Source organism: Panthera onca, chromosome B1 (genome assembly GCF_046562875.1).
Source record: "Panthera onca isolate mPanOnc1 chromosome B1, mPanOnc1 haplotype 2, whole genome shotgun sequence".
Lineage (NCBI taxonomy): Eukaryota > Metazoa > Chordata > Mammalia > Carnivora > Felidae > Panthera > Panthera onca.
The window spans coordinates 141,733,903-141,756,906 of NC_138342.1; the positions used below are offsets into that span (position 1 = coordinate 141,733,903).

At 41.8% G+C, this 23,004-nt stretch overlaps 1 protein-coding gene and 1 pseudogene across 1 annotated transcript; both read right to left on the reverse strand.

The window, feature by feature from the left end:
• Positions 1 to 8,718: 8,718 nt before the first annotated feature.
• LOC132692971 (tripartite motif-containing protein 75-like) lies at positions 8,719 to 10,104 on the reverse strand. Its single transcript, XM_060655798.3, has one exon. It carries the CDS (start codon positions 10,102 to 10,104, stop codon positions 8,719 to 8,721), a length of 1,386 nt encoding a protein of 461 aa, XP_060511781.3.
• Positions 10,105 to 10,211: 107 nt separating this feature from the next.
• Positions 10,212 to 23,004, reverse strand: part of LOC132692970 (uncharacterized) — a 31,187-nt pseudogene continuing 18,394 nt past the window's right edge.

A 23,004-nucleotide genomic window follows, 5' to 3' on the forward strand; every position in this document is an offset into this window, starting at 1 on the left:
GTTTATTTATTTTTGAGAGAGAGAAAGAGCATGGGGGGGGGGGGGGTGGGCAGAAAAGAGGGAGATACAGAATCAGAAGAAGGCTCCAGACTGTGAGCTCTCAGCACAGAGCCCAACGCAGGGCTCAAACCCATGAACCACAAGATCATGACCTGAACCAAAGTCAGATGATTAACCGACTGAGACACCTAGGCACCCCTGTCTGTCTATTTCATGATATTGATATCTTTGACAAGTGCAGGGTAGTCATTTTGTGAATTGTCCTTCAGATGGGTTTGTCTAATGTTCCCTCCTAATTTGGTTCAGGTGTGCCTCTGAGCAGAATCAGCAGAGAACTGATGCTAAACACTCAGTGCATCATATCAGAAGGCACAGGCTGCTGTCACCATCATCACTGGAAATAAAAGTTGAGGTCACTGTGGCTGAGCTGGTGCCTGCCAGAGGATTCTCCACTGAAAAATTACTGTTATTCTTCCAAATTAATCTTGACAAAGTTTTCATTAAACATGGGGATAGACTAAAGCCTCTCACCCATGCAAAAACTCCAAACATTTCTCTCCCGGGCCTTCTTCCTCAGGAAGCTGCAGAAGAATATAATCTTGCAGGGGCGCCTGGGTGGCTCAGTGGGTTAAACGGCCGACTTCGGCTCAGGTCATGATTTCACGGTCCGTGAGTTTGAGCCCCGGGTTGGGCTTTGTGCTGACAGCTCGGAGCCCGGAGCCTGTTTCCGATTCTGTGTCTCCCTCTCTCTGCCCCTCCCCCATTCGTGCTCTGTCTCTCTCTGTCTCAAAAATAAATAAACGTTAAAAAAAAAAAAAAATTAAAAAAAAAAAAGAATATAATCTTGCAGGACAATGGACTAACCTCCAAAGGAGAAGCACCTGGGAAGCTGGGAAAGGGAAATCGCCTCCAGGGAGCCGCCAAAGGAATCCTCCCGGTGACGTCTGGGAGGCAGCCCGTGACAGCTTCTCTGGATCAGAGCAGGTCAGAGGCTCCCCAAGGGGCTTCCGCAAGATCGACATGCTGGAAAGCCAGGTGCATTTGAATGAATGGAGGGCATATTTAGACAATTTTGAATATAGTTTGGAAATAAAATAAGCACAAGGAAGTGGAGGAAAAAACAAATAAATGAGACAATGGAAAATATGGGAGATTATGGGAAAATACTGTGTGCATAGAACAGAAAAATAATCAGTACCTCTTACATGGCTCACATTTGAATGGTATTGAAATATGTTATGGACTGAATTATATGCTCCTCCCCAATTCCTATTTTGAAGCCTTGGCCCCCTAGTACCTTAGAATGCAACTGTATTTTGGAAAGAGGGCCTGGCAAGAGGTAATTCAGGTAAAATAGGGTCATAAAGATGGAAACTTAATCAAGTATGACTTGTGTCCTCGGAAGAAGAGAAGGAGACACTAGGGATGACAGTACACATACAAGAAGAGGCCAAATGCGGGCACAGTAAGAAGGCAGCCATCTATAAGCTAAGAAGAGAGTTCTCAGGAGAAACCAAATCTGTCATATACCTTGATCTTGGAATGTTAGCCTTGAGAAAAGCGAGAGAAAAAAATTTGTTTTTAAGCCACCGTGAGGTGGTCTTTGTTATGTCAGCTCTAGCAAACTAATACAAAATATAAAAGTAGTAGAAAGGTAGAAAAATAATTTTTTAAAGAAAAAACTAATTTAGGACTGTCCGAAATCCTCATTTTTCCAAGTAGGATGTTAACAGATAATGCATCAAACTCAATATGCATAGGTAACACCATTAGCATGATATTTGGATTCTAAACTGGAAAGAACGAAGGAAGGAAGGAAGGAAGGAAGGAAGGAAGGAAGGCAAGGAGGGAGGAAAGGGAGGAGCAGAAAAAGGAAGAAAGAATAAGGAAGGAGAATGAAAAAGAAAGAAAGAAAGAGAGAAAGAAAGAAAGAAAGAAAGAAAAGACAGAGAAAGAAAGAAAGAAAGAAAGAAAGAAAGAAAAAGAAGGAAGGGAGGAAGACAGCTGTGCTGTCAGATCAGAGACATTGACTTTTTCTTATCAGCCAAGTTGCTTTCCTGCCTTCTATATACCTGTATACCTCAGCTTCTTTATCTGTAAAATGTTTTTAATGCTTTTGTTAAAAAACCTTTTTTTAAAGTTTATTTTTGAGAGGGAGAGAGACAGAGCATGACCGGGAGAGGGGCAGAGAGATGGAGACACAGAATCCAAGGAAGGCTTCAGGCTCCGCATTGTCAGCACAGAGCCGACACAGGGCTCAAACTCACAAACCGTGAGATCATGACCTAAGGCGAAGTTGGACGCTTAACCGACTGAAACACCCAAGTGCCCCATCTGTAAAACGCTTTGAAAGCCTACATCACAGAAAAGGGTTTACTGAATGTGTTAACAGATAAGTAGAGCATTCTGAATAAAAATAGTTAATAATTGCCCAAGTATTCTCTTGTAGCTGCTTCTTATATTCTCGTCCTTAAAGTATAAATGTGATACTTATATAATTATTAAGTCCTCTGTGTCCTACTTAAAGCCTGCATAAGGTAGCACCCTAGGGACAAATGACTGTACACTTTAGGGAGGAGGTCAATTCAGGAAAAACTAAAATGATGTAGATGAAAATGTCTCAAAGAAAACTGAAGGGGTAAATTCCACTGAGGTGTGCCCTCTGGTGATAATTTATTTTATTGCATATATTCTCAAAGTATCTGTAAAATTACACTCTCTCTACTTAATTCCTGTCTCAACCCTTGTAAATGTGCAGAGACTACAACTGAGATTACAATATGCACTTGACTCATAAGACATATTCTCTGGACAGGCAAAATTAACCTTCATCAATCAGTTTGAGAACTGGCTGCCCAATTACCAATATACCTACCTAAATTTGACACTGATAAATATATAAAAATTCATCTTTGGAAATGAGAAAAATGGTTGGTAAAAAAGAAATAATTCTGTTGTCTGAGAATTTTTTCAATTTCTACTTAATTATCATAACATTTTTGTACATTAAGCATTATTAACATTCTTTTATATAAGACAGAGATCAGTTTCTGATTTTTAAGTGATAACATTACAATATCCACCAGAATTCCTGGGGCAGTTTCAATGACTGGATTTTATTTATTTATTTGTTTATTTGCAATTTGTGTACTTCTTTTTATTTTAGGGAAAAAGAGTGAGGGGGAAAGGGAGGCAGAGAGAGAGAAACAGTGAATCCCAGGCAGGCTCCGTGCTCAGTGCAGAGCCTGATGTGGCCCCCATCCCACCACCCTGGGATCACGACCTGAGTCGAAATCAAGGGTTCCGATTCCAAACCCGAGAGACTGGCCTCCTTAGCGTTTCTGTTGGCATTTTTCCTAGGGGTTTGGTGAAATGAGGATGTGGGGAGGCCAGATGGAGGCTACTGTTGTATTGCAGGTGAAGAATGCTGTAGACCTGATCCAGACTGACACCAGTGGATTACGAAGTGGAGATATATACACTGGCGATTGATTGCCTGTGGAGAATGAGAGAGTGCAAGGAGGCTCCAGGTTCATGATTTGGACATTTGGGTGATTTGAGTTGCCATCTGGAGGTAGGAAAACACTACAGAAGAGTAGGTTTGGGGAGAAATTGAAGTTAAATATTGGTCACATTGGGCTATTATACTGGATTTCATTGAGAAACCCCAGCAGAGAAGTTCAGTACGCAGTTGGAAATCCTGACATTTATGGGATAGGTCTTAGCTAGAGGTAGTGAGTAGCCATCGCAATACAAAGTAAAGCGATTGGACTAGATGAAATCCCGATAGGATTTTGACAAAGGAACAGAGAAAGGCACATGGCCCTTTTAAATATTCTGACGCTACACAATTGCCAAAGGGTCTTCCTTTGCCTATCCTTCAACCAGAAAAATAAACCAATGCATTATACGTGAATCTATTCCTGTTGCTTTCCAAAACAGTATAAATACACCAACACGTGGACACCCTCACACAGGCACAGACACTATTTCTGGTTCACTCTTAAGGGAGTAACAATCAAGAAGCTACATAAGTTGGTGGAAAAAGACCTAAGCTCTTTAACCAGATTGTTGGGGTTAGATCCACCACTTACAAGATTGGGTTCAGGGCTGGCTGTAGAATGGCTATAATATTAATGTGGTGAAAACTAAGTAACTTAATACAAACCAGGTGCTTAAAATACTGCCTGGCACTTGGAATGCACAAATGACATATCAGCTATTACTATTTTGAGTGGTAAATTCCTTCATCTGTGACACGGTAGAGAAACTACATGCATATCTTGATATGCAGAAGGCTGAACATATTACTCATGACACTGTCTTAAAAAATATTATTTCCATATCAAATATATTTTCTGGACCAAAAGACTTAAAGAATCATGTTTTTTTGTCTCTTCCTTTCTTTTTTAAAAAAAATTCTTAACGTTTATTTTTGAGAAAGAGAGAGAGACAGAACATGAGTGGGGGAGAGGCAGAGAGAGAAGGAGACACAGAATCTGAAGCAGGTTCCAGGCTCTGAGCTGTCAGCACAGAGCCTGATGCAAGGCTTGAACTCATGAACCATGAGATCATGACCTGAGCCAAAGTAAAATGCTTAACCAACTAAAGCACCCTGGCGCCCTGTCTCTTCCTTTCTTAACAAGAAGCCATTTGTCATTACCTCTTTCACTGCTCCAAAACTATTTCCAAATGTTATCAGTAATCTGGTGTTCAACAGTGAAGTAGTTTCTATACGAAACTTTAGGGTTTTTTTGATCTTTTGCGAAGTTGATCTTGCCGACTGTTCTCAGAAAGCACCTTTCAGTCTGACAGGTTAACTTTTCCCCTCTGAGAAGTGGGTGATTCCCAGATTTCTTTCCCCAGCTCTTCTCTCTGTTGACACTTTTGTTTCCTTACCCCAAGTCTCCTTATCCCAGAACAGGCTCCGACAGTTACACCCTGTCGCACTGCATGGATATTCTTGGGAGCAGCGTGTGAAAGCTGACCCAGACTTCCCAATATGCTTAACAGCAAAACCTCTTGGTTAGGATAGACAGGAAGCTCTGATATGTTCTACCCAGGGCTCTTGGCGACTTTATTCACACAGAAGCTGAAAACTATCAGAGGTGTATTGCTAGCCCTGACTGGTCTTTTTCCTGATCTCATAAACACCAGCTAGGCGTCTCATTTTTTTTTTTTTTAACGTTTATTTATTTTTGAGACAGAGAGAGAGACAGAGCATGAACAGGGGAGGGTCAGAGAGAGGGAAACACAGAATCTGAAACAGGCTCCAGGCTCTGAGCTGTCAGCACAGAGCCCGACGCGGGGCTTGAACTCACGGACCGCGAGATCATGACCTGAGCCGAAGTCGGCCGTTTAACCGACTGAGCCACCCAGGCGCCCCAGGCGTCTCATTTTTAATAACTCATGCATGAGACTTTTTATGGCTTTCACTACATGTAAGGCCCTAAGCCAGAAGCCTGGAGTACAGAGATCGCATTTGGAGCCCCCATCGTCAGAGAACTGACAGTCCAGAGAATGGAGAAACATAAGCTATATAATTTAAGGACTTACTCAATGTGGATGGCTGTCCATTCAAGGAATAAGATAAAACAAATTGCTTCCTCAACCTAGGTCATCAGGCTCCTAAGCATTATGATTCTCAAGTGTTTTCTTTATCTTCCCAGGAACATACTATTAATATAGAAATATGTAAGCCTAGGAATTTTTTGTTTTTTTCATTTATGTTACAATACAAACATGCTATGTCCTTTGCTTTAACACTTAAGTATATCTAGAAATATTTTTGATATTTGCATATGTAGATCTATTTCTTCTATCATTTAATTAATTTATTTAACTTTTTTAATGTTTATTTTTGAGAGACAGTGTGTGTGAGGGGGGGAGGGGCAGAGAGAGAGAGGGAGACACAGAATGTGAAGCAGGCTCCAGGCTCTGAGTTGTCAGCACAGAGCCTGACACTGGACTCGAACTCATGAACAGAGAGATCATGACCTGACTTGAAGTCAGACTCTCAACCAACTGAGCCACCCAGGCACCCCATACTTCTTGTATAATTTTAAAACATTCACTGCCTCCTTGATATAAAGACAAATGAGATGTACTTGTGGTAGAGGTGTTTTGTTTTTTGTTTTTTTTTTTCGAAGAACCAGTCATGTAATATTTTTATTTATAAATATTAGAAATGCAAAAACAATTACAATACCTTCTGCAACTTTTCCAGGAGAAATGGGGAACCACAAATACAATATTATAATTTTAGAAAACAAGGGTAAATGTCTTATGGTAGTTGGAAAACAAAAACAAATATACCATGGTTCTTGGGATCAGAGTATCCCAAGAACTAACCCGGGATTATATAATATTCTAAATGCAGTTACAGTCACTGCACATAGGCAGAACCCCACTCCATCCGTCAAAACTTAGCTTTGGCTTCAAGACTGCTAATGCCACTAAAGGGAAGCAAGAAATTCTTCTCTACCCTCAAGGTCCTTCAGCTGGACTAAGAATTAAACTTAACATGAGACAGATTAACAGGAGGAAAAAAAAAGCGTGCACACAGAGACCAAGGCGGGCACTTTTTATACATTTTAGACAAAGAGGCAGTAAATTTGTGAGGAGTTGGGGGCACCTGGGTGGCTCAGTTGGTTAAGCATCCAACTTCTGATTTCGGCTCAGGTCATGATCTCATAGTTTGTGAGTTTGAGCCCTCATCGGACTCTATACTGACAGTGAAGCTTGGGATTCTCTCCCTCTCTCTCTCTTCCCTTCCCCTGCTCACTCTCTTTAATTTAAAATTAAAATTAAAATTAAAAAAAATAAAGGGGCACCTTGGTGGCTCAGTCGGTTGAGCATCCGACTTCTGCTCAGGTCATGATCTCATGGTTTGCCAGTTCCAGCCCCAAATCAGGCTCTCTGCGGTCAGCACAGAGCCCACTCCCTCTCTCTCTGCCCCTCCCCTGCTTGTGCTCTCTCTCTCTCTCAAAAATAAATAAACATTTAAGATAAATAAATAACTTTTTGAGGAGTTGACAGGACAAAGAAAACTTATATTTGAGAGTTTCAATTAGTAAGAAATTCTAAGCAGAATTTGGGCTAAGGTAGTAAATTAGTGAAAAGTAACAAGGGTTCTTTATACAGCCTTTTTGGCTCTAAATTTCCCATCTCTCTTTATGGCTCTTTATCTCCTGGTACAGGGAATGGGAGGGAATCTTTTACATGGGAGATTAATTTCCTGCTTTCAGGGGCACAGGAAGGTGTGAGTGTCCTTCTTGCATGGCTGTGTTTTAATTGGCTATTTCTTTATTTATTTTTGAGAGAGAGAGAGAGAGAGGGAGGGAGTGTAAGGGTTAAATTGTACTGTAGGGCTAACGCTTAGCTTGAAAGACAACAACTTTGTTCTGACACTGAAGGTCAAAAGATAACAACCTTGCTTTTACTCTTGTAAATCATACTTCATACTCTTGTGAATCAGGCTTTACCAATGAAGGAAACAAAAGCTCAAAAAAGAGCATCAGAGACAAGGTCAAGGAGATCCACTGGTTGCAACTTAGCGGCAGAAAGTCTAAAATAATCACCTCATTCGATAACTTTCTGACTCATCTGGCAACTGTTTCTAACTCATCTGGGAACTGTTTCTCTGTTCTGTTCCCAGATAATGATAAAACGATGTGATCGGCTTTAAAAACTCTGTACCCCGGCTGTTCGAGGCCACGCTCTTATCAAGAGTGTTGGTCCCGATCGGTCGGCCTTGCCTCTCATTGTAATAAACTTTGTTGCAACTGTCACTGGTGCCCGTAGCATTCTGTTTCAGGAGTCGTATGGATGCAACAGGAGAGTGTGTGCGTGAGAGCAAGCGACTGAGGTGCAGAGCCTGGAGTGGGACTTGTGCTCACCCAGAGCAGGGCCTGAGTTTACAAGATGTGAGATCATGACCTGAGCCAAGTCAGATGCTTAACTGACTGAGTCACCCAGGTGGCCCCTCTTTTTTTTTTTTTTTTTTTTTTTTATTTTAGAGACAGAATGTGAGCAGGGTTGGGGGTGGGGAGAGGGGAAAGGGGCAGGGAGAGAGAAAGGGAGGGACAGAGACAGAGAGAGAGAGAGAGAGAGAGAGAGAGAGAGAGAGAGAGAGAGACTCTTAAGCAGGCTCCACAATCAGCTCAGAGCCCAACATGGGGCTCAATCCCATGATGGCCCTGGGATCATGACTTGAACCAAAACTGACAGTCCAACTGAGCCACACAGGCGCCCCTAAGTAGCTTTAATGTGAAATAACTAATATGCCATTTGATATATTTTGGGGTGGCTTGCCCTGACTCCTATACCACAAACACACCAAGTGAGTATCAAATGGTTTATTACTCACATAGTGAGACTCTTTGTGAAGAGCATTGTGGCTACCAATCCAAGATGGCTTGAGAGAAGGGACAAAGATGACCCGCTGGGGGTTCTTTTGGTGGTTGAGGAGAGGCACTGGGGGTAAGAGCCTCTGCAGCAGGGACTTTCTTAATTAGAACCACCTCACCAAGTCCAGTGAAGGAACATCCAGTCTGTCCTAACAGCTTATCCAGGTGTGGGGCAGGGGGTGGAGCCAGAGGGGTAAGGGTTAAAAGACATCAGCTTCAAACATCAAAAATGAACTCAGACTCTTTAATGCAAGCATTTTCCACTAACATAGGGAGAACACGGAACAGACAGAATGATTTACAAGGTGGTTCAGGATTCATCTTTGACTAGACTTATCGTAAGCGATTTTGAAGACGGCCCAATGGAAAAATAAGGCATAAGTTTTTCTGAAAAAAATTCACTGAACGTATATAAATGTGAATTATTACTCAAATTGTAAAACGAAATTTCTCCTAACTCATAATCCAGAAAAATGCCAATGTGCTTGAGGTTTACTGAATCCTCTGTGCCATCCGTACTGGTCCAGAACTGGATTTGCCAGCAGCCATTGTTTGGCACTGGTGATATAAGAGCCCTTCTGGGGAAAGACTCCTTACACACACCCAAGGACCATTCGCCTAGGCCTCTTATTTCTACCTGCCAAAAATGCCTGCCAGCATCAAATCCCTCACAACTCAGCACAGCTGGGTAAGAAGTAAATGTTTGGGGATTACGAGCACCACTCGGTTTCATCTTTTGAAACGTTGCCGTCTTCCTATCTTGCGAGATAAGAAGGTTGTGATGGGCAGTTTCGGGATCGAGGGTCAAATCGACCTGAAATGTGCTGATCATTTTCTGCAGCCCAAAATACTGTGGCGGGAGACTGCAAATCTCCTTCCTTAATTTATATGAAAAGGCTGCTGGGGTCTCTAGGTGTTCGTACATGTTGTGGATACTTTCAATGCCGGTCAGTAAATCTATGTCTGTCTGCAAACACTTCTCGGTTATTGCACTAAGCAGACTCCTGAGTGTGGAATGGTAGTCTGACATCTGGTTTTTGCCTTCAATTACTTTTTCTTGAACACGGTTCTCTTCAATTAATAACCTAATATGAATTGCACCCTGCTCCTTTCCCAAGAAATGCCTAAATTGTTCAAATTCAGAGTGCAGTTTGTATCTTCGGTTTTCGACCTTCCATCTCAACTGAAATAATTTTGAGACTTGCATTTTTAACCCCTTTTCGGCATCTTCAACCTGCTTCTTCAGGGGCTCAATGTAGCTTTTGAGCTTCTTCCTGTGGCGGGCTGCAGCTTGCTCAATGGGCGTCAGGGGGTGGTCCTGGTGGTCGGAGGAGGCTTTGCACTGGGGACACAGCAGCTCCAGGTCCTTCTCACAGAACAGGGCCAGGACCTGATTGTGCTTCTCACACAGGGGTCTCTCGTCCTGCAGTTTCCTCTTGCTCCTGGCGCCGGGAAGCTGCCGGACAAAACCAGTCACGTGACATAACTGCGTGTTCCTCCTGAAGTTCCTGTCGGGGCAGTGGTGGAGGCAGACAGGACAGGGGAGGATGTGCTGGAGATCCTCCCAGCACTGCTGGATGCAATGGAGACAGAAGTTGTGCCCGCAGGCAATGGTCACTGGGTCTCTCAGGTAATCCAGGCAGAGGGGGCAGCTGGCCTCTGCGTGGAGCTCAGCCAGGGAGGCTGCAAAGGCCATTGCGTGGTCAGGGTGTGTGTCTGAGGAAACTCCCTTCAGAAAGGCCTGGCTCTCTGGGAGCTAGAAAAGTCAGCAGCCGATGACTCTTCGGCCTTCTCTCTGTTCCTTCAAAAGCTGCCAGGAGGTGCAGGTTTCCCGGATGTGCAACACACTGTAGCCACTCGAGCCTGTTTCCGCTCCTTTCCCTTCAGCTCTGCAGCAGCTGCCAGGGGTTACAGCCCCCAATCAGTCTCTGCTGGCACTTTTGTAACCTTTACTCAATGGCTGGGAATTGAAGCTTGCTACGTAATCCTCTTCTAAGGAAAGAGCCACAACTCCAGGTGGCGATGGAAATCAATGACGTGGGGACACAGCAAAATCCAGATGCGAGCAAGTCTGTGGGACAATTCACCAGGTTCCTTCAAGAGAATAATGAGGAAAAAAAGAATATATATTAAAGAGATAAGGAGCACATATATCATTGGCGATGTTTTATGAGGTTTATTTCCTGTACTCGAATACATAAAAATTAAAAAAAGATAATTGTAGTTATTTGCATAACTAATAGTGGATATTTGATGATTTTTTTAAAATTTTTTTTTTAACGTTTATTTATTTTTCAGACAGAGAGAGACACAGCAAGAACGGGGGAGGGGCAGAGAGAGAGGGAAACACAGAATCGGAAGCAGGCTCCAGGCTCTGAGCCATCAGCCCAGAGCCCGACGCGGGGCTCAAACTCACGGACCGCGAGATCGTGACCTGAGCCGAAGTCGGACGCTTAACCGACTGAGCCACCCAGGAGCCCCTTGATGATTTTAAAGAAGGGGAATAATGTGGTTTTGTTAATGAAGAGACTCTACATATACTTGAAAGAGACATAGTTTAATATTTACTTATAAACCCTATGATATCTAGGATTTGCTTGACAATAATGAGGGATAGGGAAGAGTGGGGGCATAATTACTGGGTGCATACATGAGATGTTGGCTGAACTGTGCCCTCCCCAATTCATGATTAAGCCCTAACTCCCAGTACCTCAGACTGTGACCCTACTTTTTAAAATAATGTCTTCTTTTTTTTAAGCTTATTTATTTATAAGTAATCTCTACACCCAACGTGGGGCTTGAACTCATGACCCTGAGATTAAGAATCACACGCTCTTCTGACTAAGCCAGGCAGGCACCCCCGTAACCCTATTTTGTGGTAAGGTCTATAAAGCAACGATTAAGTTAACCATGAGGCTGGTCAGGTGAAGCCTAATACAATATGACTGGTGTCCTTACACAAGGAAGAGATACAGGTTTGGGCAGGCGTACAGGAAAAGCCAGGTGAGTAGGAGGCCATCTGTAAGCCAGTGAGGCCTCAGGAGAAACCGAAGCTGATGCCACTTTGATCTTCAACCTCCAGCCTCTGAATTGTGACAAAACACATTTTTGTTGTTTACGTCAACTGGCGTGTGGTATTTGGCTATGGAGCCCCAGGAAACTGACACATTGGGTTCATTATACTATTTTTCGATTTTATAAGCTTAGCATGTTCTATATAAAAACATTTTTTAAAAGGCTAACCATTGTTTTGAGTGTGCACTGCCCCCTCCTAGCCAAGCCAGTCTTTCTCTTCCTTCTTTCAGCTGTAACCCTTATAACTCTCCCCTCCATCCCAAGGTGTCAGATCCCTTCAGCCTGTCTCCCAGGGAAACTTGAGATTCAGGCAGACTTAGGGGTGCCTGGGTGGCTCAGTCGGTTAAGCGGCTGACTTCGGCTCAGGTCATGATCTCACGGTTCGTGAGTTCGAGCCCCGCGTCGGGCTCTGGGCTGATGGCTCAGGGCCTGGAGCCTGTTTCGGATTCTGTGTCTCCCTCTCTCTGACCCTCCCCCGTTCATGCTCTGTCTCTCTCTGTCTCAAAAATAAATAAGCGTTAAAAAAAAATTAAAAAAAAAAAACAAAAAACACAGGATAAAGGGTGCCTGGGTGGCTCGGTCGGTTAAGTGTCCGACTTTGACTCAGGTCATGATCTCTCGATTCTTGAATTCAAGCTCAGAGCCTGTAGCCTGCTGCAGATTCTGTGTCTCCCTCTCTTTCTATCCCTCCCCTCCCCTCTCCCCTCCCCCCCCCCCCCCGCTTGCTCTCTCTCTCTCTCTCTCTCTCTCTCTCAAAAATAAATAAACATTTAAAAACACAGGATAAAAATAGAATTCAATTTGGCAAGGTGAATATCTCATAAAAACCTGCTAATTATTTTAAGTGGCAATAATGGTATTAGACATCACTTAAAAATGATCTTCTAGGTGATATACAAGGAACTGTCTGCAGATGAAATCTGAAGATGCCTAGGGATTTGCCTCGAACTGATAGCACAGGAGAATTGCTGGGACTATACGTAAATTGGAAATTAATTTATAATCGTACACGGAGGTGTCCTGGTACATGGGAATTCATTATAATTTTTCCTACTATTATAGGTAAATGAACTGTTCTGTAATTAAAGCTTTTTTTCCTAAAGGCTAATCTTCCCTTTCTAACCTAGGCAACTTCTACTACCTCCTTTGAGCTTTCTCTCCATCTCAAAGCCCCCTGGTCCCTGCAGTCCTCTCCTCTGTGATCCTAATCTGCCCACATGTTCTTTCCATCCAACCACCTCAGCCCCACCCCCACCTTCCCTGGCCACACTCCTGTAACCCCACAGAAATCTCCGGATTGAGGCTGAGGAAAGGTCTCACTGCCTGGATGTTGTGAGGGTCTGATTTCACCTGTGTCATCTGGGGCTAGTTGCTTGATCCCCAACCCTTTCAGGGACACCTGAAACAAGGGTAACTATCCTCATCTTCCCTTTTTATTTACATGTAAGTATAAATACAAACCGAGATCAACCTTTTAGATGTTTTGGTTTTAAATAATAGGAACTTGGCGTGACACAGAATTCCACTGTTTGTAACGCTCTTCCCTTAATTGGCTTGCTTCATTATAGATTTCCTGATTATTCTTAACATGGTCCTCAAAATTAGATTAATATTGGATAAAATCATGTTAAAATCCCTGGCACACCTAATAAATCTTGTGATTATCACCCAAAGAAATTCCGTATAGTTGATCACAACATAAAAAGAAATTGGGTGTATATGTGTCCATATGAAAGTATCAGCAAATACTTAATTGATCTTCAGTTAAGTAATCACACACATATATAAACACTTCACCAAAGTTCACCGGTTAAGAAAATGGAACCGCAGGGGCACCTGGGTGGCTCAGACGGTTAGGCGTCTGACTTCAGCTCAGGTCATGATTTCATGGTCTGTGGGTTCCAGCCCAGCATCAGGCTCTGTGCTGACAACTCAGAGCCTGGAGACTGCTTCAGATTCTGTGTCTCCCTCTTTCTGCTCCTTTCCTGCTCCCACTCTGTCTGTCTCTTCCTCTCAAAAATAAATAAACATTAAAAATTTTTTTTAAAAAAAGAAGAAAATAGAACTGCAATGAGCACGGCGTCTGGCACACAGCAGGTGCTCAGCAGAAGCCCCTGGGACTTTCCCACACCTCCGTCAGGTGGGGTCCAGGTGAGGAGCCAATGTCCAGTCACATGCACACCCACAGCTGCCCACTTCCCCTACTGACTCCTTCTCTGAACCCACTAAATTATCCACTCTTCAGGCTACAAAATCTCTTGTAAATGAACCCAACCGAGCACTTCTGGACCTGTCTGAAGCCTCCCAGATCACTGCAACTCGGTCAGTTCCCGAATTCCCGCCCTCATCCACCTCGGTGAGGCAGCCGCGCGGGCCACCCCAGTCCCTGGTCTGCAGCTTGCTCGCCTGGCCCTTGCTCCTGCTCTGCTTCGCCTCTCCTTCTGGTCCCTTCCCTGAGTGCGTGCTCACCTGTGGCCCGAGACACGCTTGCGTGCCCACTGCAGGATCAGGTCTTTGCTCTGTGCTGGGTTGGGAGCTGTGCTGAGTTCTTAAGGCCTCAGGGGCCGCTGTAGGCTCCACCCACCCGGGACTGCAGGCTCCTCCCTTCCTGGCCTAGCACTTAGTCTTGCCCGCTCTGCGTGGGAGGATGCAACATAGTCCATGTTCTCTGTTAACTGTTGTGTTAAGAATCTGACTCGGTTTAGCTTTATAATCTTGTAGGGAGTTTCCCATCCTTTGTCCGTTTGGAAAGACCCCAGGTGCAATCAACCTCGGGGAAATGACAGGCTCCTGACACTCCCCATCTTCCTCTCTGATTGCATCTTCTGGGCAAAAGCTAGATTTGATTGTCCTTTGTTCCCACCTCCTTCTACTCCTGTACTTAAACTCCCCTCTAATTCCATCAGTGATCAGGTTTCTGGATCCACTGAATGCTTTGAAAAATCCTCGTGTCGTTTCTCTCAATTAGATGCATGATTTGCTGAGCAGATGTGGCTTTTTCTCTGTCAGCCTATTCTAATATCTTCAGCCCTTTAAAGGAGGTGTTTCCAGAAACTGTCCTTTCTCTGTTTTCTAATTCACAAACTCATTCTGTAATTCTCAACCTCCACAGGCTCATAAGCAACAGACAAGCTTTCAGTAGCAGCTTCTTTCTTTGTGCTCATTCAGGAGGTAGAGGCTTTTTAAGGAGTTTGATGAATCTTTCCAAATAGTCTATACATAATAAAAGCAAATATTTATATGCTTTATATGTGTTTTTGTATAGAACATTCTTCTTTGTGTATCTCCAAATGACAGCAACCTATATATTCAATGGCTATGTTTCATCTGTTTTTGTCCTGTATGAGCACATATATTTCATTTTTTAAAAATATTTATTTAAGTAATCTCTACACCAAACATGGGGCTTGAACTCATGACCCCAAGATCAAGAGTTGCATGCTTTTCTGAGCCATCCAGGCACCCCACATATACTTCATTTTAAAATGTGTTGACATTAAAAAAAATTTTTTTTAATGTTTATTATTTTTGAGAGACAGAGGAACAGAGAGCAAGCAGGGGAGGGGCAGCAAGAGAGAGGGAGACACAGAATCAGAAGCAGGCTCCAGGCTCTGAGCTCTCAGCACAGAACCTGACATGGGGCTCGAACCCACAGACTGCAAGATCATGATCTGAGCTGAAGTCAGTAACTTAATGGACTGAGCCACCCAGGTACCCTAAAATGTGTTGGAATTTTTAAATAAAAATAAAATAAACTTTTGGGGGCACCTGGGTGGCTCAGTCAGTTGAATGTCTGGCTCTTGATTTCAGATCAGGTCATGATCCCAATGTCATAGGATCAAACCCCAAGTCAGGTTCTGCACTGAGTGTGGAGCCTGCTTAAGATCTCCCCCCCACCCCCCCAAAAAAAACAAACCAGAAAACAAAACAAAACAACAATAATAAATACAAATAAAATACAAATAAAATGTGTTGGCATTTTAAAGGAAAAGCCTCAATGGGAAATATTATAAATATGATGAATGTTTTCTGAAGAACCCCTTCCCCCCCAAAAAAGAACCCCTTCCTTCCCCATTTTCCTAACATGAAAGAAGCTTGAATTTCATGCTGGGGGGCTGGGGAAGATGGTTCTTTGGAACAGTAGTCCGCATCTCCTTGGTTTGCTTTGCTTTCCTTGCTTCTCGACTTATTGGCCTGTCCCGAGGTGAGCAGGACTAGCTTGGACCCTTTTACAGACTTAGCAAGCCAGCCAGGTCACAGCCAGCTGGCCTGCATCAGGGATTCCCTAGCAACTGTCGGGACAATTTGTTCCAGGGGCTTCCTCTTGGACTTGACTTCTTTGACTTGCCCCTGCACTAGGCTGCTGGGACAAGAATTCAACAAACTGTGAGTTGATGGACCCTAAAGTAGGGTAAGTCATTCCTGCATGTACAACCAGGAACTCCCTTCCCTTCTGTACTGGCTTTTCCTTGGGGAACAAAAGATGTTTGTTTGCATTTGTCCTAGGCACCCTGCTGGAGAGGGGAATCATCGTTGGAGTTTTACCCATGTTAGATTTGTTTCCTAAAAGGGAGATATTTGGAAATTGGGCTTTAATGATCTCTACAAATATTAGTGACTCTTAGCTTTCTTCCTCCCCTTCTGTTTTCTCCAAATAGAGGGGTTTGGTTTGGGTCTCTTAACTGGTTTAGAAAGCCATTTAGTTCAGTTGGTGAAAATCCTACTTTTGGCGAAGAATGAATATTCACAGAGATACTCTGGGCTTCATTTTGTTTGTTGATGCAGCTTGTGGTACTTTGGACAAAACCAACCATGTTCTTTTTTTTTTTTAATATTTATTTATTTATGGGGAGAGAACAATGGGGGAGAGGAAGAGAGAGGGGAACAGAATCTGAAGGGGCTCTGTGCTGATCGGCTGACAGCAGTGAGCCCGGTGTGGGGCTCAAACTCACGAAGAGAGAGATCATGACCCGAGCTGAAGTCAAACCAACTAAGCCACCCAGGTGCCCCTAAAACCAGCTATGTTCTAATTGGAAAATGGGAAATGACTAATTAATGGATTCATAAATTGTAATGCTATCTTGCAATTAGGTTTGTTTGGTAAAAAAGAGATATTTGGAAATTGGGTCTTTAATGTCCTCTCCAAAAATATTAATGAACTAAAGGCTAGATTTGGTTTATATCTTGTTTGTGTATATGTGTCTGTAAAAGTTTTAAATGTGAGATATTTTCTCTATTGCTCAAAATTAATTTGGAAAGGAGCTCTATTTAATTGTTTTAAAAGCAAGTGCTTATAAAAATTGGGCATTTTAAAACTCAGAAAGACAGAAACTAACCCAAATGTTTTTCAAGTTCACATAATCTGGGATGATGTTTGGAGAACTAAAATTCAAAGGTGTTGATTTAATTAAAATAGACATGTCTTTAGAGTTATCAGCATTAAATATAAAACTTTCATTTTACCAAAGTTGACTAAATGTCAAATAAACTCATGTTATCTTTGTTGTAATTTGTCAGCAAAAATGACTTCAAATGGTGGTTAATTTTTTCTGCCTCACAAAGTTTTCATGGGTAATTATGTTTTTTCACTATTTATTTATTTTGAGAGAGAGAGCCCAAGCAGGAGCACAAATGGGGGGGGGGGGGGGAGGTGCAGAGACAGAGAGGGAAACAGAGAACCCCGAGTAGGTTCTGCACTGTCAGTGCACAACCTGACTCAAGGCTCCATCTCAGGAACCGTGAGATCATGACCTGAGCTGAAATCAAGAGTCACCTGGGTGGCTCAGTTGGTTAAGCGGCTCAGGTCATGATGCCACAGTTCGTGAGTTAGAGCCCTGAGTCTGTCTCTGCAGACAGCTTGGAGCCTGCTAAGGAATCTGTGTCTCCCTCGTTCTTTGCCCCTCCCCCACTTGTGTGTGTGCGCATGTGCTCTCTCTCTCTCTCTCAAAAATAAACACTAAAAAAAAAAAAAAAAAAAGAGTTGGATGCTTAACCCACTGAGCCACCAAGGTTCCCCTTCATGGGTAATTGTTAAGAGCAAATATGTTAAACAAATAGTTTATAGGTAGATTCTTTAATAGCTTCCAAAATCTTTGGTGACCTGAAACTTTGAAGTTTTGCTAGGTTAAATGGTAAATTCAGTTGAATTCATTGGATATATAAGTCTTTTCCAAATAAAATAAAATACTGAAACATTCATTCCTGAACATAGGTTTATCTGCTTTTGGCTTCTTATTACAGAGAAACTAAAGATAAATTTAGGTCTGCTGGTAAACATGTTTTATGCTTTATTGAAAGTTGTACTATGAAAAAACACATTTCTAGAAATTAAGAAATATCTCCATAAATTTTCCAGAGTTCTAAAGAATTCTGGCGTAATGGTTCAAAATTGGTTACTATTTAGTCTTCACTGGAGATTAAGGTTTTAAAAGTTAAAATTCCGTTAAATGTGATTGAGACTGTGAGAAATGATAAGGAAAGCAACTTTGTATGCAGGGAAAATAGGAGGTTTGTAAGAAAGCTATAAGAATGTGAGAATACATTTTTATCGAAGGGGGAAAAAAGTGATTTTGTCCTAAATTGAGACTGATTGTTTAGAGAGGGAAGCCTTATGACAAAATCTAATGAAAAAGAAAGCTGTAGAAAGTTTGTGAAGGAGAATCTTTGGAAAAGAATGGTATGTGTGCATGGTCAGGACTGAATAAAATTGGAGTCAATGAGTATTAACAGTACACTAGTAAGAGATTGGAATTTGGTTTGTCTCTCTGTTAAGATGACAACGTTTCCTTGGACTGTTGGTTTACTCTTAATAAGAAATTATGAACAAAGGGTGATTTTGTTTTTGTTTTTGTTTTTGTCTTTGTTTTTGTTTTTTAATCTACCCCAGAACAAAATATCTATGTTTTGTCTTCATCAGGTCTTTGATTACTTAAGAAAACTAAATCTTCCCAATATTAAAGGACCTAAGTTTTGCTAACAACTAGATATCCTTCTGTAGAATCTCTTATTGCCACCTGGGCTAAATAGATAATTAAACATTAAGTTTCATAATGAGCTATAATCCTACTTAGGTATGTGCTTTAATCTGATTTTTTAAAAACTTTCTCACAGTTTTTTTTTTTTTTAATGTTTATTTATTTTTGAGGGAGAGAGAAAGAGACCGAGTGCAATGGGGGAGAGGCAGAGAGAGAAGGAGACAGAATCCAAAGCAGGCTCTAGGCTCTGAGCTGTCAGCACAGAGCCTGATGCAGGGCTTGAACCCACAAACTGTGAGATCATGTCCTGAGCCAAAGTAGGACATTTAACTGACCCAGGTGCCCCACTTTCTCATAGTTTTTTAATTAAATGTTTATTTATTTATTTTTTGAGAGAGAGAGCACACACACATGCACAAACAGGGGAGGGGGACAGAGAGAGAGAGAGAAACAGAGAGAGAATCCCAAGCAGGCTCTATGCTGTTAGCATAGAGCCCAACACAGAGCTCGATCTTGTGAACCTTGAGATCATGACTTCAGCCAAAATCTAGAGTCGGACAGTCACTTAACCAACTGAGCCACCTAAGTGCCCCTAAACTTTCTGATATTTTTAACAAACTTATGAAAAAATTCAAATTCTAAATAAAGTCTTTTTAACCAATTAGGCTTGTTTATTTTGTATGTTAAGTTACATGGGAAGCATTGTCAAAGAAATGATGATAAATCCTCTTAGCTTATATTGTGTGGGTAAATGCTGTAACTATTCCAAAAATTATATAAAATTCCTCAAGTTTTAATGTGCCCTGATATAAGGTAATCACATGTACTCCTAATTATTAAAATGTTATGTGTCACAAAAATAACCAAATTTCCTTATCGACTACAATGTAATGAAATCCCATCAGATTTTTAACCATGGCCATTTTGAAGCTTTTGTCATTTACAATTATTATTTCACGCTGATACACTTACAAATGTGTTTCAGTTTTAAGGAGATTCATGAAAAAGGACTTTTGACAAACACAAGATTCTCATATCTTTAAGATCATAAAACTAAACTAAGAATTTCCAGAACTAATGGAAAAACTGCATTCAAACAGAACAAGAGGGGCACCTGGGTGGCTCAGTCAGTTGAGCATCCAACTTCGGCTCAGGTCATGATCTCACAGTTTGTGGGTTCAAGCCCCGCGTCGGGCTCTGTGCTGACAGCTCGGAGCCTGGAGCCTGCTTTGGATTCTGTGTCTGTCTCTCGCCTGTTCACACTCTCTCTCTCTTTCAAAAATAAACATAAAAAAAAATTTTTTTTTAAAAGAACTCGAATTAGTAACATTAGAACAAGAATTAGTAACAAGAATTAGTAACAAGAACAAGAATTGAGAAAGATGATTATGGTTTTTATTACTCTTGTCTGAAACATTGACAGCTCTCTAATGTTTGCTTTTCCAGTTTAAGGAAACTGGAAAGTAAACACATTGACATGTTGATGATTTCTCCCTACCTGAACCATCCAGAATTCAGAAACTCTCAGTGAGTATTCTTTCATGGCAATTATAGTTTTTTGCTTAAGTTCAATGAAAATCTCCTGGTAAAAGAACACCATTGAAAACATTGGTTAGATTACCAAGGCTTTGACTGGAATGTCATATTTGAGAGGCATGCAGAGACTCAGATATGACCAGACACCTTTAAAGAAATAAAGTTGAGTTTGGGAGCCAATAGAACCCCTCGGAAATTTTGGCTTGATACATTGCTTACAGAACTCCCAGCAGCCTTACCAAGTGAGTAAAGAAGGTAACTTCTTGGCAAATGTAGGAATCTCAGGATATTTTGGAGACCTCTAGAAGGGAGGAATTTACCCAAAGCTATAGGTATGGCAAGTATTTGGCTTGGCTTCTGGCCTTGGGAGGCTATGAAAAAGTTCAATCTGAAATTCCTTATTCAAATGTTCCGGCAGGGGTGTCTGGGTGGCTCAGTTGATTAAGCATCAGACTCTTGATTTCAGCTCTGGTCTTGATCTCACAGTCGTGGGATAGGAGCCCTATGTCTGGCTCCACAATGAATGTGGAGCCTGCTCAGAATTCTCTCTCCCTCTTCCTCTGCCCTTCCCCCAGTGGCACATGTGTGCCCACTTTTTCTCTCAAAAACAAAAAACAAGGTAAAACAAAAACCAAAAAACATTCCAGCAAAGCAGAATGAAAAGACCTATGTGGTATTCTTGCCACACTTATGTAAATAATTAGGCCAGGTGTGTTAAAATTAAATTTATTTTACAAATAAATTAGTCTTAATCTGGCTATCTGATAAATAGGAGGGTGATTTCAGAGAGAAAAATTATGTTTCAAAAACACACCTTTGTGGATGTTAGAGGATGTTAGATTCTAGTTCTGGTTGTCTTTGAGTGTTGATTGTTTGCCTATGAAACTGGGTTAGAACCTGAATTCTTCTTCCTACTTATCTAGCTATGACTCTCCAAACTAAGGTTTCCAATTTTCTCCCTTCTCTTGACTTGAAATCACTGAGAACTAAAACTGCTGTCTTTCCTACATCCCTGCAAACTGAAGCTGGACAATGTGAGAGAAATATCAGAGAAATTGTTGCAATAGCTCCCATCACTCTATGGGCCACTCAGAAGGATCACCAGAGTCATTGCCACTATGAACCAGAAAAATCCATCAGATTATGTCTGCCTGCACTCACTCCATCTGAGGATGCTTTGAGTGCAGCACCTAAAAATCCTCTTATTGGCAGCATTTAGACTCAGACACTAGATTTATAATTTGCTCCACGCTGTGTTTTTCTATTGTTTCCTTAGAAATGCCTCTTATTAATTACCCAGGTGCTTGCTGAACAAGGCAGAGTCTATATGATAGTTAACACCACCTGCTGCACTTACGTTTTACCTCAGAAGAACCCATATTGACAAAATTAGACAACAGACTACTTGCCTCCAACAAACCTTGGAACGTGAATCAGAATAGGAAACTGGTTCTCAAGGCCCTTTCCCTGGATTCCTAAAAGAATTTATTTGATTTTAGGGGTGCCTGAGTGGCTCAGTTGGTTAAAGGTCTGATTCTTGATTTTGACTCAGGTCATGATCTCATGGTTTGGGAGTTCAAGCCCCACACCAGCACAGAGCCTGCTTGGGATTCTCTCTCTCCCTCTCTCTCTCTCTGCCCCTCTTCCTTGTGCTCTCTCTCTCTCTCTCTCAAAATAAATCAATAAACTTATAAAATAAATAAATGGAATTTAAAAAAGAGAATTCATTCAATTTTAGGGGGACAAATGCCTGGGGTTGCTTCTAAGACCCCAATGGCAAAAAGAGCGTTCCGGAATATTTCATAAGTCTGGTCAAATTGTTCTATTCCACAATTGCCTCTCTTTGACCCTGTCCAACAAGAAGCAGTCAGATGAGAGGTGATGTCCCCTTGTCCTCATCCCTCAAGATTATGGAACGGAACGTTGATGTTGGGGGATTATAACTTAGCATGACTAGCTCCACGTTGCTTCTGTTTCCTTGCTACTGTGCCCTGGAGCTTAGAAACTTCTACTTGGCCCTGCACATAGACATGTTGCAGCTAAGATTTGCAAACTTCTGCTTTTCACCTGAAATATATCTCGCCCAAGGAGATAAGGGAGTACATGTAGAAATGACTATGCTATATTTAAGATTCACAGAAATGATATGACTAGATTCCTCTACAGTAAGATCAATTGACTAGAGACAAAGAACTTACACACCTTTCTCAGATATAATCAGAGGTCAGTCACCTTTTGGCTCCCTCCCCTTCCCACTTTTCCTAACATAAAAGAAGCTCAAATTTCATGGGGGGGGGAGATGGTTCTTTGGGACAACAGTCTGCCATCTCACAGGTTTGCTGGCTTTCCAGATAAAGTCACTTGCTTTGCCCCCGGCATCTTGCCTCTCGACTTATTGGCTTGTCACGTAGTGTGAGCAGAGGAAGCTTGGACTTGGGTGACATAGCTACATTTTACTGACTAACCACGCTATATGCGCTGTTTCAAGTGTTTGTCTAAAAATCTAATTGAAAAATAAATAAATAAACAAACAAATAAATAAATAAATATCTAATTGAATCTCTGTAGCTAACTTCTGAAGCAGCGACTATTATTATCTTCAATATACAGAACTGAGAAATGAGCTTACAATGGGTAACTTAGGCAAAGTCCAATATGATTGCGTTCTTATAAGAACAGGAAGAGGCATTGTGGTTGCATGGGTACATAGAAGAAGCCATGTGAAGACACAGGCATAAGCAGGCCATTGGCAAGCCAAAGAGAGAGGCCTCTGAAGCAAACGAACCCACGACACCTTGATTTGGACTCCTGGCCTCCAGAACTGGGAGAAAGTAAAGGTCTGTGGTATTTCGTTTGACCGCCTTGATGATTAATACAGGTATCGCCACTCTTTTGAATACTGCTTAGCTGAATGGTGTGAATGCTATCACACTGTAATTTTATCTTATTTTTATTTATTATTTTTTAAGTAAAATAGCTATTTATTCGGCCCCTTGTCATGCCAAAATGTT

What these genes read in the sequence shown, in the direction of transcription:
- LOC132692971 (XM_060655798.3), bottom strand. Translation starts at nt 10,104, where the DNA reads ATGGCCTTTGCAGCCTCCCTGGCTGAGCTCCACGCAGAGGCCAGCTGC.